This window comes from Erinaceus europaeus, chromosome 12 (genome assembly GCF_950295315.1).
Source record: "Erinaceus europaeus chromosome 12, mEriEur2.1, whole genome shotgun sequence".
NCBI lineage: Eukaryota > Metazoa > Chordata > Mammalia > Eulipotyphla > Erinaceidae > Erinaceus > Erinaceus europaeus.
Window position 1 is genome coordinate 12,718,108 of NC_080173.1, and position 17,694 is coordinate 12,735,801.

The window sequence follows — 17,694 nt, forward strand, 5'->3', positions numbered from 1 at the left end:
AGCTAATGAAATTGAAACAGTTATCAAAAATCTCCCCCAAAATAAAAGTCCTGGACCAGATGGTTTTACAAATGAATTCTACAAAACTTTCAAAGAAGAACTAATACCTCTACTTTTAAAAATCTTCCAGAAGATTGAAGACACTGGAATACTCCCTGCCAGCTTCTATGAAGCCAACATCACCCTGATACCAAAAGCAGACAGGGACATAACCAAAAAAGAAAACTACAGACCAATATCTCTGATGAACATAGATGCGAAAATATTGAACAAAATTCTAACCAACCGGATACAGCAGTATATCAAAAAGATTGTTCATCATGACCTAGTGGGGTTTATCCCAGGCATGCAAGGTTGGTTTAATATACATAAATCAATCAATGTGATTCACCACATCAACAAAAGCAAGACCAAAAACCACATGGTCATATCAATAGATGCAGAGAAAGCCTTTGACAAAATCCAACATCCCTTTATGATCAAAACACTACAAAAAATGGGAATAGATGGAAAATTCCTCAAGATAGTGGAGTCTATATATAGCAAACCTACAGCCAACATCATACTCAATGGTGAAAAACTGGAAGCATTTCCCCTCAGATCAGGTACTAGACAGGGCTGCTCACTATCACCATTACTATTCAACATAGTGTTGGAAGTTCTTGCCATAGCAATCAGGCAGGAGCAAGGAATTAAAGGCATACAGATTGGAAGAGAAGAAGTCAAACTCTCCTTATTTGCAGATGACATGATAGTATACATGGAAAAACCTAAGGAATCCAGCAAGAAGCTTTTGGAAATCATCCGGCAATACAGTAATGTGTCAGGCTATAAAATTAACATTCAAAAGTCAGTGGCATTCCTCTATGCAAACACTAAGTTAGAAGAAATTGAAATCCAGAAATCAGTTCCTTTTTCTATAGCAACAAAAACAATAAAATATCTAGGAGTAAGCCTAACCAAAGAAGTGAAAGACTTGTATACTGAAAATTATGAGTCACTACTCAAGGAAATTGAAAAAGACACAAAGAAGTGGAAAGATATTCCATGTTCATGGGTTGGAAGAATTAACATCATCAAAATGAATATATTACCCAGAGCCATCTACAAATTTAATGCTATCCCAATCAAGATCCCAAGCACATTTTTTAGGAGAATAGAAAAAATGCTACAAATGTTTATCTGGAACCAGAAAAGACCTAGAATTGCCAAAACAATCTTGAGAAAAAAAGAACAGAACTGGAGGCATCACACTCCCAGATCTCAAACTGTATTATAGGGCCATTGTCATCAAAACTGCTTGGTACTGGAACATGAATAGACACACTGACCAGTGGAATAGAATTGAGAGCCCAGTGGGGGTCGGGCGGTGGTGCAGTGGGTTAAGCGCATGTGGCGCAAAGCGCAGGGACCGGCATAAGGATCCAGTTCGAGCCCCCGGCTCCCCACCTGCAGGGAAGTCGCTTCACAGGCGATGAAGCAGGTCTGCAGGTGTCTATCTTTCTCTCCCCTTCTCTGTCTTCCCCTCCTCTCTCCATTTCTCTATGTCCTATCCAACAACGAATTGCGTCAACAAGGGCAATAATAATAACCACAACGAAGCTACAACAAGGGCAACAAAAAGGGGTAAAAAGATGGCCTCCAGGAGTGGTGGATTCATGGTGCAGGCACTGAGCCCAGCAATAACCCTGGAGGAGGAAAAAAAAAAAAAAAAAAGAATTGAGAGCCCAGAAATGAGGCCCCACACCTATGGACATCTAATCTTTGACAAAGGGGCCCAGACTATTACATGGGGGAAGCACAGTCTCTTCAACAAATGGTGTTGGAAACAATGGGTTGAAACATGCAGAAGAATGAAACTGAATCACTGTATTTCACCGAATACAAAAGTAAATTCCAAGTGGATCAAGGACTTGGATGTTAGACCACAAACTATCAAATACTTAGAGGAAAATATTGGCAGAACTTTTTTCCGCATAAATTTTAAAGACATTTTCAATGAAACGAATCCAATTACAAAGAAGACTAAGGCAAGTATAAACCTATGGGACTACATCAAATTAAAAAGCTTCTTCACAGCAAAAGAAACCACTACCCAAACCAAGAGACCCCTCACAGAATAGGAGAAGATCTTTACATGTCACACATCAGATAAGAGTTTCATAACCAACATATATAAAGAGCTTGCCAGACTCAACAACAAGACAACAAATAATCCCATCCAAAAATGGGGAGAGGACACGGACAGAATATTCACCACAGAAGAGATCCAAAAGGCCGAGAAACACATGAAAAAATGCTCCAAGTCTCTGATTGTCAGAGAAATGCAAATCAAGACAACAATGAGATATCACTTCACTCCTGTGAGAATGTCATACATCAGAAAAGGGAACAGCAGCAAATGCTGGAGAGGGTGTGGGGTCAAAGGAACCCTCCTACAATGCTGGTGGGAATGTCAATTGGTCCAACCTCTGTGGAGAACAGTCTGGAGAACTCTCAGAAGGCTAGAAATGGACCTACCCTATGACCCTGCAATTCCCCTCCTGGGGATATATCCTAAGGAACCCAACACATCCATCCAAAAAGATCTGTGTACACATATGTTCTTGGCAGCACAATTTGTAATAGCCAAAACCTGGAAGCAACCCAGGTGTCCAACAACAGATGAGTGGCTGAGCAAGTTGTGGTCTATATACACAATAGAATACTACTCAGCTGTAAAAAATGGTGACCAACATTTTCAGCCGATCTTGGATGGACCTTGAAAAAATCATGTTGAGTGAAATAAGTCAGAAACAGAAGGATGAATATGGGATGATCTCACTCTCAGGCAGAAGTTGAAAAACAGGATCAGAAAAGAAAACACAAGTCGAACCTGAAATGGAATTGGAGTATTGCACCCAATTTGATTTTTCTAACGATCAGTTTTATTGTTGCAACTCCATTTGTTGAAGAGACCTTCTTTTCCCTATTGAGTGGCTTTGGCCCCTTCGTCATGTATTAGGTGAGTATATGTGTGGGGCCTTATTTCTGGGCTCTCAAATTTGTTCCATTGATCCTGGCATCCATTTTTTAAAAAATTTTTTATTCAAGAAAGGATTAACAAAACCATAGGGTAGGAAGGGTACAATTTCACACAATTCCCACCACCCAATCTCCATATCCCACCCCCTCCCCTGATAGCTTTCCTATTCTCTATCCCTCTGGGAGCAAGGCTCAGGATCATTATGGGTTGCAGAAGGTGGAAGGTCTGGCTTCTGTAATTGCTTCCCCCTGGCATCCATTTTTATTCTAGTACCATGCTGTCTTGATTACTATTGCTTACCAAAGGTTTCCAAAGGTGTCATTTCATTTTCAAACTATATCTGGTTTATAATAACTCTAATTTCCTGTGGTCTGGGAAGTGATGCAATGGATAAAGCATTGGATTTTTCAAGTATGAGGTCCTGGGTTCAGTCCCTGGCAGCATATATACCAGAGTGATGTCTGGTTCTCCCTTCTCCTTCTCCTCCTCCTCCTTACCCTTGTCCTCCTCCTCCTTATCTTCCTCCTTTCTCATTAATAATTTTTATTTATTTATTTATTTATTTATTCCCTTTTGTTGCCCTTGTTGTTTTATTGTTGTAGTTATTGTTGTTGTCGTTGTTGGATAGGACAGAGAGAAATGGAGAGAGGAGGGGAAGACAGAGAGGAGGAGAGAAAGATAGACACCTGCAGACCTGCTTCACTGCCTGTGAAGCGACTCCCCTGCAGGTGGGGAGCCGGGGTTCGAACCGGGATCCTTACTGGTCCTCGCGCTTTGCTACACGTGTGCTTAACCCGCTACACTACTGCCCGACTCCCAAGAACTTTAAAAAACTTCCTCAGATGGGTCACATAAGTTTTCCTGACCTAAACTCTTAAGAACTGTAAAAAAAAGAAAAAAAAAAAAACTATAAAAGGTAGAGGAAACACTAGTGGCTTACCTCAGTTTTATTCAGTGGGGATTTCTTTGCCCACTCAAACAAGTTTTCGTAAACATTTCCATCATACCGGCCAAGCACAGAGCCAAGTGAAACATCCTTAAAATCAAAGGCATCAACCAACGCAATGGCATCGGGGCGAATCACGGTCAGTAATTCCTTTATACGCTGGTTTACTTGGATGACTTGAGATTCTGTCATGATGCTCCCCTAAAAGAAGCAAAACGAATAATACATATACAGGTATATTAACACAAACACATAAAGCAGATCCCCACTACTGACAAAAAGGACTTAAACTTAGAAAATACTGACCTGAAGAAAATCCCCCGCATGCTGACTGATTCCATATAACGAATACAAGAGACATAAGCTCCGCAAGACAGCCTGGATGGACTTCTCTTGAATTTTGAGGAGTTTTTCCGAAAAAAGCTTAACTACCACATAGTGGCAGTGTGCCTAGATAAAAAGAAGAACATCTTTGAGAAACACCCAACACACAATGACAGGAAGATGAAGGCTCTGTGTGTGTCACAGAAGGTGGTGGGTGAGGGGTGAGCAATGACAGAGGCAAGGGAACTATCACCAACCTCACTTGCTCTGACGAGGTCAACTGAAGTTAGGTTCCAGGCTACTTCCTTGCTTTTTCTGTGAATCACTTCAGTCTGGAGGTTTTTTGCAGCAATTTCCACTAATCTGTTAAGAAATGAAAGAGAAGCTATAGAGTTTTGAGGAAAGAAGTCAGGGCATTCAACCTTTTAACTTTCACCAGGCCTCTAGCTCTACAGACTCCGAGGACTGCCCGATCCAGTGTGTGAGGTGAGCTCACCTGGCCGCACGGAGTTTATACGCTTCAGTTAAGCTCTCGGGGCTGCTGATATCCACCACTGCGGGCCAGACTGCTACTTGTTGTGGCTGGATGCGCTGACTGGGCAGGTCATTCAAGTAGGACACCATGCCACACACTAATTTTCCCGAGTGGACTTGATCATAACTTTTCATCAGGAACCTAGAGATCATCAATATACATGCTTTCATTAACTGTGCTTCCTGTGAAATGGAAATCTGACTTTTGCTTTTCATTTTTTTTTTTTTAATGCAGAGCCAGGGAATGAACTTAGGATCTTTCACGTGCATGGTAACAGCTGTCTCCCTGGCCCAAGTTTTTTTCTTTTTGAAAGAAAGTAGAGAGGAGAGACACTATGGCGCTGTCTTAACTATGCAGGTTCCTCCGTCCCCTGCCCCCAACCCCTACCAAGCCCCTCTGTGCTGTCTATGGAGCTCCTATGTGGTGCCCAAACCCAGGGCTTTGAACATGGTAAGATGTGTTCTATACGGTGAGCTGTCTACCTCAGTCCATGAACTTTTTTTTGTCACTAGGGTTACCACTGGAGTTCAGTGCCTATGTGGCTCTACCATTCCCAGAGGCTTTTTTTTTTTTTTTTTTTTTAAATAGATGGTGGACCCGGGTTCCAGCCCCCAGTCCCCACTGGCAGGGGGAAAACTTTTCGAGTGGTGAAGCAGTGCTGTAGGTCTCTCGTCTCTCCTCCTCCTCTCTATCACCCCCTTCCCGCTTGACTTCTGGCAGACTCTATCCAATAAATAAATAAAGATAATTAAGAAAAAAGAGAGAGACACAGAGGAGAGACACCTGCAGTGCTGCTCTTAACATTTGTGCAACTCCACCCACCACTACCACTAGAGGTGGGGACCAGAAGCTTGAACCTGGGGCTTGTGCATCGTAACGCACATGCTTTTCCTAGGTAAGTCGCTACCTGGCCCCAAAACAAACTCTTCATGTGACCTTAAACTATGAGACAGAGATTCATACTGGCTCAACTGATGACAAGATATAAACAGTAGGACAGGATAAAAGGTGAAAGTATTTCAAGAACTTAAATTAATAACATGAAGAGAAAACATGCAAACAGGAACCTATGACAAGGGCAGGGACATTCTCAGTAAGAGGAGAAAGAGTTTAATTTTCACCTTGCTGTCTGAAGCATCATGACAGTGTTTTCTCCCTCAAAGGTGCAGGTAGGAGTAAAGTTAACATAGAGATTTGGAAGACCACTGCAGTGAGAATAGCCATGGCCTCCACAAGCCATCCGACATGCTTCAATGGCAGCGTTAGTTGTCCAGGAGGTAAAAGCCTTCAATCCCGCTGTGAGAGCATGCAGCTGAGGGGGGAAGCACAAGGTCTTCAACACTGGTGGAGCTGGTCATTGAATTCCCATGAGAAACATTGACCTATTCTCATCTGACAGTACCAATCTCTTTCAAATCACTTGCCATATAAGTAAACAGAAGAAGTATGATCTGTCTACTGGCCTGAATTAATAGCATTCTTGAATTCTCTTCTAAATTACTTGGTAAAACTTACTGTGGATATTCCCTTGATTAAAAATTACAAACACTGTGTACCTGAAACTAATATAATGCTATATACATCAAATACTACACACACACACACACACACACACACACACACACACACATTCTCAAGGAGGAAATATATATATATATATATATATATTCAGTTCTAGTTTATGGTGGTGCTGGGGACTGAACCTGGGGCCTGTCAGGCATGACAGTGTTTTGTATAACCATTATGCTATCTCTCCAGTCTGGGAATATGAATTCTAAGTGTGATAATTAGAGAAGGAAATTTTACCAATGATAAAAACAATGACACTAAAAAATTACAAACATTATACTTCTGAGGCTTAAAAACAAAGACAGATTATCAGATTCACTTAGTTCATCATTTTAATACCATACCAGGGAATGAACCTGGAGTCTAGTGTATGCTCCACCTCCCCAGCCCAATTTTTACTCCACATTTTGAGAGAGAGAGGGAGAGAGGGAGAGATACTAAAGTTCTTCTCTAGCATCCATGAAATCCCCTTGGTGCTCTCAGGTGGTACCAGGGACTTGAATTCAAGGCCTCAAACACAGGCCTCACAGCTCTGCCCACCGACTCACCTCCAGGGCCCTGGTTCACTCGCAATCAGAAAAATGTCTGCAGCTTTTGAGGATATGAATTTTCTTCAAGAAACCCCAACTTTAATTTCCTGTGAACATTCCCTAACAGACAGCTATGAAAAAACAACACTTACCTCAGGCAGCTCACTCAGGTCTCCTTGGCCAATTTCTTCATTAATCCGGTGGTAGGTTTCCTTTATGTACTCGCCTACAAACCGGAAGGCATAGGCGGTGGCCAGGAGTGGAAAGAGTTTATACTGCTGGGTCTGAAAATCCAAAATCTGTGGTTCTGGTTCACTAGAATATACATTAAAAAACAAAATCAAATAGGATTTACTATGTAAATAAGTGTCAGTCTGAATACATTCATATGTTTAATCCTCTAAAGTCTTTGTAAAGTGGCTATTATAATTCCTATTTCATTTATTTTCATTTATTCAAATCACAGCCCTACTTAGCTCTGGCTTACAGTAATGCCAGGGATTGAATCTGGGACTCTGGGGCCTCAGAAATGAGTTTCTTTTGCATAACTATTATACTATCTCTCCACCCTATAGTCCCCACTTTATAAATTGGAAAATCAAGGTTAAAAATCCGCTTGATGTCACAAGCCAGTCAGCAACAGATCCTTGGTTTTGTGGGGTTTTTTTTGTTTGTTATTTTTTAAAAAGATATATTTATTTATTAGGGAAAGAAAAGAAGAGTGAGAACCTGAACATCACTCTGACCTATTCAATGCCAGGGAATCAAATTCACAATCTCATGTATACAATGCCAGTGTTTTTCTGCTATGCCACCTTTTGGGTCACCAGATACTCGCTTTAAACTTGCTCATATGACACCATACCCCTAACATGCATCCTTGTAAACCTAATAAAAATGTAAAAGTTGGAGGGAAAAAAAGACCATGCTCTCAACCACCTTGCTGAACTGCCGTAAATGGACAAAAGTTTCTAGCTGTCAAGTTCCCATCTTTATTAGTTGTTTCCATGAAATGACAGCACATAAGAATACACAAAAATCTTAGTTAACTTCATAGAAGGAAGATAATATAAAATAGAAGATTACTAACCTAGTAAATGGCTCAATAAACTTTATTTTGACTACAGTTTTAGAGACAATCTGAAGTATAACGTTAACCATTTTAAGTTTATGAAGATCTGCTACTGTCAATTTTTTTAAAAATATTTTTTTATTACTATTTATTCCCGTTTGTTGCCCTTGTTGTTTTATTGTTGTCATTGTCATTGGACAGGACAGAGAGAAATGGAGAGAGGAGGGGAAGACAGAGAGGGGGAGAGAAAGACAGACACCTGCAGACCTGCTTCACCACCTGTGAAGCGACTCCCCTGCAGGTGGGGAGCCGAGGGCTCCTTTTCTTTTTATATCTATTTATCTATTTATCTTTTTATATCTATTTTATCTGCGCATTTCTCAGATAAGTAAAGACAATTTGGCTACCTATGCACTATGGCCTTCTCTTCTGCTTGTGAAGAGATCTCCAAAGGCCTCTGCTCTTTCTTCACGAGACTGTTTGCTGTTTCTGGAACATTTATCTCTGGACCACTCTGTGGTTTCCACTCGCTCGGGCGAACTCAGAACAGCCAGCGGGAAGAGCCAGTGGGCAGGAGGCGAGGCGCGGAGCTGCCGTTTCCACCTGGTTAAACAGCCAGCCAGCCGGCTGCACCCAGACAACCCCGCGCACTGCGCCCGCAGCCCCGCAGCCCGCAGGAGGCCTATGCCAGCACACAAAAGCCCCAGGAGCCCAATGCCAACATGCTGGAGCCCTATGCCAACACACAAGAGCCCGAAGCCAACATGCAAGAGCCCGAGGCCAGCCCACAGGAGCCGGCTCTCCACCGCGTGGCGCAGGGCACTGGACGCGTGATCCCTCCACGCTGCTCGGCCACTGCGAACAGGGCAGCAGACATGGCAGGGCCATGGGGCAGGGCCGTGGTGGCCTATCATGGCCGCCACCCCTGGGCACCTAGGCCCACGCCTTCTGCAAAGCTGGCCTGCCTGCTGTAAAAGGCAGTAGCCTTGAAATTCCCTTTTTATGCAGTTGTTTGTTAAGTGCTTTTAGTATGTCTTGCTGAGTGAAGTAGAAAAATTCCTTGCCCCTTCCCACTTGAATAAACAGGACCTAATCAGTTAAGGCCACCCATTGTTCGAAGGAACCTGCCTGGGGACAAGCCTTATCAGGACCTTTGAACAGACTTTGTGATGTGCTGTCTACGGATGGGTGGTCATACCCGATGGCAGGAGGATGTGCCTGGTTGAATTCTATTGGTTGTGTGATCTTACTATATTTGAAACTAGCCAGCGCTTTGCTTTGAATGGATCATGCTTTTGCTAAGTTTGAAATGATTGGATCTTGTGTTTGCTATATAGCCTGTTATTGGATGTAGGTTGATAAGGTGATGTGCTCCCCCTCCCTGAGTGTAGTCTGAATTCCTATAAATTGTATGGTTTGAGCCCTGTTCGGAGTCGAGCTTGGTAGACTAACACCAGTCACCATCTCGGCCCGGATTGCAATTCGTCAATAAACATCTTTGCTTCCTTACAGTGGATGGTGGTTTGATTTATGCTCGCTAACACCTGCCCTCTTTCTATGAATTATGGAACCATCCCGGGCCTCCCGGACCCCCGGGCTCCCTGCCGAAACTGGGCACACGAGATCTCCAGCCGCCGGTCCGGTCTGAAGGCAGACAAGCTGGAGTACGCAGAGATTTGTGCAGAGATCACAACCTGCAATTCCTAGAAGTGGAGCTACACGGGAAGCCACCTCCGGATGGTGAACCCCCCCCCAACAACTAAGACAGTACAGATTTAAATTCGTGTTTAAAATGAGACAGCAGAGTTCTGTTTGGTGATTAGTTTGTCTTAGTTTATGAATCGTTGTTCCTGAATAAAGAAATACAGCTTCCCTGCCCAGCCGTTGTCTCCGCGTCTCTGTTACCCGCCGCGAAGCTAGCTGGCCCGGCAAGAGCCTCCGAAATTTTAACAACAGAAGTTCATAGCTATACAAGCACACATTAGGAAACAAGAAAAAGCACAAATAAACAGCCTGATTGCACATCTTAAAGACCTAGAGGAAGAACAACAAAGGAATCCTAAAGCAACCAGAAGGACAGAAATCACTAAAGTTAGGGCAGAAATAAATAACATTGAGAATAGGAAAACCATACAAAAGATCAATGAAAGTAAATGTTGGTTCTTCGAAAGAGTAAACAAAATCGACAAGCCTTTAGCCAGACTCACAAAACAAAAAAGGGAGAAGACCCAAATAAATCGGATAGTAAATGAAAGAGGAGATATCACAACAGACACCGCAGAAATTCAACATATCATGCGAGGCTTCTATGAACAACTATATGCCACCAAGCTAGAGAACCTGGAAGAAATGGATGATTTCCTAGAAACCCACCAACTTCCAAAACTAAGTAAAGAGGAAGTGGATAACATGAACAGGCCCATCACAGCTAATGAAATTGAAACAGTTTATCAAAAATCTCCCCCAAAATAAAAGTCCTGGACCAGATGGTTTTACAAATGAATTCTACAAAACTTTCAAAGAAGAACTAATACCTCTACTTTGAAAAGTCTTCCAGAAGATTGAAGACACTGGAATACTCCCTGCCAGCTTCTATGAAGCCAACATCACCCTGATACCAAAAGCAGACAGGGACATAACCAAAAAAGAAAACTACAGACCAATATCTCTGATGAACATAGATGCGAAAATATTGAACAAAATTCTAGCCAACCGGATACAGCAGTATATCTAAAAGATTGTTCATCATGACCAAGTGGGGTTTATCCCAGGCATGCAAGGTTGGTTTAATATACGTAAATCAATCAATGTGATTCACCACATCAACAAAAGCAAGACCAAAAACCACATGGTCATATCAATAGATGCAGAGAAAGCCTTTGACAAAATCCAACATCCCTTTATGATCAAAACACTACAAAAAATGGGAATAGATGGAAAATTCCTCAAGATAGTGGAGTCTATATATAGCAAACCTACAGCCAACATCATACTCAATGGTGAAAAACTGGAAGCATTTCCCCTCAGATCAGGTACTAGACAGGGCTGCCCACTATCACCATTACTATTCAACATAGTGTTGGAAGTTCTTGCCATAGCAATCAGGCAGGAGCAAGGAATTAAAGGCATACAGATTGGAAGAGAAGAAGTCAAACTCTCTTTATTTGCAGATGACATGATAGTATACATGGAAAAACCTAAGGAATCCAGCAAGAAGCTTTTGGAAATCATCCGGCAATACAGTAATGTGTCAGGCTATAAAATTAACATTCAAAAGTCAGTGGCATTCCTCTATGCAAACACTAAGTTAGAAGAAATTGAAATCCAGAAATCAGTTCCTTTTTCTATAGCAACAAAAACAATAAAATATCTAGGAGTAAGCCTAACCAAAGAAGTGAAAGACTTGTATACTGAAAATTATGAGTCACTACTCAAGGAAATTGAAAAAGACACAAAGAAGTGGAAAGATATTCCATGTTCATGGGTTGGAAGAATTAACATCATCAAAATGAATATATTACCCAGAGCCATCTACAAATTTAATGCTATCCCCATCAAGATCCCAAGCACATTTTTTAGGAGAATAGAAAAAATGCTACAAATGTTTATCTGGAACCAGAAAAGACCTAGAATTGCCAAAACAATCTTGAGAAAAAAGAACAGAACTGGAGGCATCACACTTCCAGATCTCAAACTGTATTATAGGGCCATTGTCATAAAAACTGCTTGGTACTGGAACATGAACAGACACACTGACCAGTGAAATAGAATTGAGAGCCCAGAAATGAGGCCCCACACCTATGGACATCTAATCTTTGACAAAGGGGCCCAGACTGTTAAATGGGGAAAGCAGAGTCTCTTCAACAAATGGTGTTGGAAACAATGGGTTGAAACATGCAGAAAAATGAAACTGAATCACTGTATTTCACCAAATACAAAAGTAAATTCCAAGTGGATCAAGGACTTGGATGATAGACCAGAAACTATCAGATACTTAGAGGAAAATATTGGCAGAACTTTTTTCCGCATAAATTTTAAAGACATTTTCAATGAAACGAATCCAATTACAAGGAAGACTAAGGCAAGTATAAACCTATGGGACTACATCAAATTAAAAAGCTTCTTCACAGCAAAAGAAACCACTACCCATACCAAGAGACCCCTCACAGAATGGGAGAAGATCTTTACATGCCATACATCAGATAAGAGTTTCATAACCAACATATATAAAGAGCTTGCCAGACTCAACAAGACAACAAATAACCCCATCCAAAAATGGGGGGAGGACTTGGACAGAATATTCACCACAGAAGAGATCCAAAAGGCCAAGAAACACATGAAAAAATGCTCCAAGTCTCTGATTGTCAGAGAAATGCAAATCAAGACAACAATGAGATATCACTTCACTCCTGTGAGAATGTCATACATCAGAAAAGGTCACAGCAGCAAATGCTGGAGAGGGTGTGGGGTCAAAGGAACCCTCCTGCACTGCTGGTGGGAATGTCAATTGGTCCAACCTCTGTGGAGAACAGTCTGGAGAACTCTCAGAAGGCTAGAAATGGACCTACCCTATGACCCTGCAATTCCCCTCCTGGGGATATATCCTAAGGAACCCAACACATCCATCCAAAAAGATCTGTGTACACATATGTTCTTGGCAGCACAATTTGTAATAGCCAAAACCTGGAAGCAACCCAGGTGTCCCACAACAGATGAGTGGCTGAGCAAGTTGTGGTCTAGATACACAATGGAATACTACTCAGCTGTAAAAAATGGTGACCAACATTTTCAGCCGATCTTGGATGGACCTTGAAAAAATCATGTTGAGTAAAATAAGTCAGAAACTGAAGGATGAATATGGGATGATCTCACTCTCAGGCCAAAGTTGAAAAACAAGATTAGAAAAGAAAACACAAGTCGAACCTGAAATGGAATTGGAGTATTACACCAAAGTAAAAGACTCTGGGGTGGGTGGGTGGGTGGGGAGAATACAGGTCCATGAAAAATGATGAATGAAATAGTGGGGGTTGTATTGTTAAATGGGAATCTGGGGAATGTTATGCATGTAAAAAAAAAAAAAGAAGTAGAAACGCAAAGCAGAAATTGACTGAGTTTGGAGTATGGCACCAAAGTAAGAAAGCAGAAGTACACTAGAGTTTGTAGTGAGTACCTCCCTAATACCTCCTCTCCACTTTTCCAAGCTTTGGGTCCATGATTGCTCAACAATTTGTTTGGCTTTGTATGTTAACTCTCTTTTCAGTCACCAGGTTCCAGGTGTCATCAGGATGCCGGCCAGACTTCCCTGGATTGAAGACCCCACCAATATGTCCTGGAGCTCAGCTTCCCCAGAGACCCACCCTACTAGGGAAAGAGAGAGGCAGACTGGGAGTATGTCAACGCCCATGTTCAGCGGGGAAGCAATTACAGAAGCCAGACCTTCTACCTTCTGCAACCCAGAATGACCCTGGGTCCATGCTCCCAGAGGGATAGAGAATGGGAAAGCTATCGGGGGAGGGGGTGGGATATGGAGATTGGGCGGTGGGAATTGTGTGGAGTTGTACCCCTCCTACCCTATGGTTTTGTTAATAAAAAAAAAAAAAATGATAAAAAAAAAAAAAAAAAGAAAACACAAGTCGAACCTGAAATGGAATTGGAGTATTACACCAAAGTAAAAGACTCTGGGGTGGGTGGGTGGGTGGGGAGAATACAGATCCATGAAAGATGATGAATGACATAGTGGGGGTTGTATTGTTAAATGGGAATCTGGGGAATGCTATGCATGTACAAACTATTGTATTTACTGTTGAATGTAAAACATTAATTCCCCAATAAAGAAATAAATTATTAAAAAAAAAAAGAAAAAGAAAACACAAGTCGAACCTGAAATGGAATTGGAGTATTACACCAAAGTAAAAGACTCTGGGGTGGGTGGGTGGGTGGGGAGAATACAGGTCCATGAAAGATGAATGACATAGTGGGGGTTGTATTGTTAAATGGGAATCTGGGGAATGCTATGCATGTACAAACTATTGTATTTACTGTTGAATGTAAAACATTAATTCCCCAATAGAGAAATAAATTATTACAAACAACAACAACAATAGTAACAATAATATAGAACACTTGTTTCTTCTAAGAAGGTTAAAAATAGGGGAGTCTCGCGGTGGCGCAGTGGGTTAAGCGCATGTGGCGCAAAGCGCAGGGACCAGCGTAAGGATCCCGGTTCGAGCCCCCAGCTCCCCACTTGCAGGGGAGTTATTTCAGCAGGTCTGCAGGTGTCTTTCTCTCCCCCTCTCTGTCTTCCCCTCCTCTCTCCATTTCTCTCTGTCCTATCCAACAATGAACAACATCAACAATGGCAATAATAATAACCACAACGAGGCTACAACAACAAGGGCAACCAAAAAAAAAAAAGGGGGGAAAAATGGCCTCCAGGAGCGGTTAAAAATACTTATAAGGTAGTTGTTTTCATTCTTCCACTTAAGAAAAAGAAGTAGTGGGCCTGGGAGGTAGTACAATGGGTTAAGCGCACATGACGCAAAGCATAAGGACAGGCTCAAGGATCCCGGTTCCAGCCCCTGGCTCCTCACCTGCAGCGGTAAAGGTGGTCTGCAGGTGTCTTTCTCTCCCCTCCTCTCGATTTCCCTCTGTCCTATCTAACAGTAACAGTAACAATAACAAGGGCAACAAAAATGGGAAAAATGGCCTCCAGAAGCAGTGGGTTTGTAGTGTAGGCAACAAGCCCCAGCGATAACCCTGGAGGCAAAAAAAAAAAAAAAAAAAAAAAAGGAAGTAGTGGGTGAGGATGTGGTTCAGTGAAAAAGTGTTGGACCTTCCTGTATGAGGTTCTGAATTGGATCCCTGGTATGGCATGTGTAATGTTCTCTCTCTCTCTCTTTTTTAACCTTTATTTATTTGATAGAGACAGCCAGAAATTAAGAGGGGAGGGAGAGATCAAGAGGGAGAGTGACAGAGAAACACCTGCAGCATTGCTTCACCACTTGCAAAGCTTTCCCCCTGCAGGTGGGGACCGGGACTCAAACCTGGGTCCCTGTGCATTGTAACATGCGCTTACCAGGTGCACCATCACCCGGTCCCTACATGTGTGTTCTCAATGCTCTGGTTTTCTCTTTCTTTCTCTACTCTTCCCTCCCTCATTAATAAATAAATCTTAAAAACAAAAAACAAACAAAAACCAAGAAGGAATGGAAGTAGCAAGGTCAGTATCACACCATTCCAGCTAATTTTGCAGAGCCAACACATCTGGGGATATATTCTTTTTGCCTCTTAACAGGGTCAAAGCCCCAAGTCTTCAGTACTGAGACATTTTCTGATGCCACCCTTACCCTGGTTTGATTTCAGACTGATGCCTCACAGCGCTGTATCGAATGGCGATGGTACAAGCCTTGGACAGAGACCGAGCAGCTTCTCCCACGAGGAATGACCTGACAAACACCATGGTCCCGTAAGTCAGCTTGTTACTCACAGGTTTTACGTATGTGCCATCAGGTTTCACCTGGAAAAAAACAAATCAACAGGGTACTGATAATTCTCTCTGCTAAACTCAAGTAGTGACTAAAGTCAGGGATTTCTCAAAGTGTTTTCCTGGAAGGGAGGCTTCAGCATCACCTAAGAACTTGTTTGAAATGCAGAGTCTTAGTCCTGGGGGACAGGCAAAGGCCACCTGGGTAAGTGCACATAGTATACAAGGACCCAAGTTCAAGCCCCTAGTCCCCATCTGCAGGGAGAAAGTTTCATGAGTGGTGAAGTAGGTGCTGCAGGTGTCTCTGTCTCTTCCCTTCCCACCCCCACTCCCTCTCAATTTCTCTTTGTCTCTAATAATAAATAAATAAAAATTTTTAATAAAAAAAAGTCCTAGTCCCCACCCTGGCCTACTTTAACCAGCTCTCTCACAGTTTTGATACATACTTAATTTCAGATCCACTGGTTTAGTAAGCCAGAATATGTTCTTCATACTCCCAAACGTGTTTGATTTCACTGCCATAGAAAGCATTTAATGGTAAAGCCCTGTTTGGGCACCTCTGCGCCCATTTTCTGTCTAGATATACCTGGGCATACTTCATCAGCATGTTCTCTCTGGGAATACGATAATTGTCCAACTTCAGGTAGCCATTGTCCATCTCATCATAGCCAAACTTGGGGCCGATGTCTCCAACTGTGATACCTAGCACAGATGAGAAGAAAGTCACAAGACGCTTGTTTTCTCCAACTCCTGGCTTCCACCCTCATTTTTAGTGACACACTCAACTTTTTCATGGAGGAAAAGGGTAGGTTTAATTTTAATTAATTTATTTTCCCTTCTGTTGCCCCCTTTTTTCTTGTTGCAGTTATTACTGATGTTGTTGTTGTTGGATAGGACAGAGAGAAATGGAGAGAGGAGGGGAAGGCAGAGAGGGGGAGAGAAAGACAGACACCTGCAGACCTGCTTCACCGCCTGTGAAGTGACTCCCCTGCAGGTAGGGAGTTGGGGGCTCAAACCGGGATCCTTACACCAGTCCTTGTGCTTCGCACCAAGGTTTAATTTTTTATCTCAATCTCAGATCAATGATTCTAACCTGGGAAGGGCTTATGGGTCCCGATTTCACGAAGAGGTGTAATAAAGGCATGTAATCCATAGCATTTCCCCTTAGTGATGAGTTGGGCAAGTACTATTGCATAATTTGAAGTCTTTCCAACTGCAACAAAATATGTCACATATTAAAATACACAATCTGGACAACAAAACCTTTTAACTGCTAACACCATCTGAACTGTACAGCAATAGTTTAGAATGCAAAATGACATTAAGCTGGGGCTGGGTGGTGGTGCACCTGGTTGAGTGCACGTTATAATGCGCAAGGACCCAGGTTCAAGCACCCAGTCCCCATCTGCAGGGGAAAAGCTTCACAAGTGCTGAAGCTGTGCTGCAGGTGTCTCTCTGTCTCTCACCCTCTCTACCCCTCCCTTCCCTCTTGATTTCTGACTGTGTCTATCCAATAAATAAATAAAGATAATAAAAAAAAAGAAAATGACATTAAGTCTGTGTCAAAGCTATTACAATGAAACTGTGAAAATAAGTTAAATGCTTGACAATACAGAAATGACTAATCAGAGTTTTAAGTGCTTTAAATGATGACTATGAAACTATGAATGAAACTCTTTAGATAAAAAAAAAACTATGAAAAAAGTAGAAAAAGGTACTTTCTATGCATTCTAAAAATTATATGAATACATATAGCGTGTACCACAAAGACCATAAAATAGCTTAGAATAGTTTAAGAATTAAGGTTTTCCTATATTCCAAAATGATGTTCACATAAAATAAGCTCTTTATCTGAAACACAATTTTAACATGTGCACTCAGGCAAGTGCACCACCACCCAGCCCCCATGAAGCACAATCTCCAGACAATACTAAAAAGATAGTCACTTACGTCCACCAGGCCACCATTTGATGGAGGTCACAGTAGGACTGTTGAGGATGAATTCCTGGGTTTCTGGGTCATAAGTGGCTGTGGTTTCTAAGCCTCGAAGATGAGTTCCTAAGGAAATACATACTTCAGATACAATGTGGGGAAAAAAATAAAGTCATAGAGCAAACTTTCCTGCCCAGCCTTTACAGCTCTATATCTCAAGGGGAAAAAGGCAAATAAAAAAAAAAAATGTAGGCAAGTTACAAATGGCTAATCACCAA

The 17,694-nt window shown here is 42.0% G+C and overlaps 1 protein-coding gene across 3 annotated transcripts in view; it reads right to left on the reverse strand.

Moving 5' to 3' along the window:
* ACOX1 (acyl-CoA oxidase 1) overlaps nucleotides 1-17,694 on the reverse strand; it is a 48,990-nt gene that overhangs the window by 6,413 nt on the left and 24,883 nt on the right. For all 3 annotated transcript variants that reach the window (XM_060202788.1, XM_060202789.1, XM_060202790.1), the window contains exons 4-13: nucleotides 17,435-17,542; nucleotides 16,578-16,697; nucleotides 16,071-16,186; nucleotides 15,348-15,517; nucleotides 7,082-7,244; nucleotides 5,952-6,142; nucleotides 4,792-4,971; nucleotides 4,553-4,658; nucleotides 4,278-4,421; nucleotides 3,966-4,172 (exon numbers count right to left, since the gene is read on the reverse strand). In XM_060202788.1, the coding sequence (XP_060058771.1) occupies nucleotides 3,966-4,172; nucleotides 4,278-4,421; nucleotides 4,553-4,658; nucleotides 4,792-4,971; nucleotides 5,952-6,142; nucleotides 7,082-7,244; nucleotides 15,348-15,517; nucleotides 16,071-16,186; nucleotides 16,578-16,697; nucleotides 17,435-17,542 (1,505 nt within the window). The remainder of the gene's footprint in view (nucleotides 1-3,965; nucleotides 4,173-4,277; nucleotides 4,422-4,552; nucleotides 4,659-4,791; nucleotides 4,972-5,951; nucleotides 6,143-7,081; nucleotides 7,245-15,347; nucleotides 15,518-16,070; nucleotides 16,187-16,577; nucleotides 16,698-17,434; nucleotides 17,543-17,694) is intronic.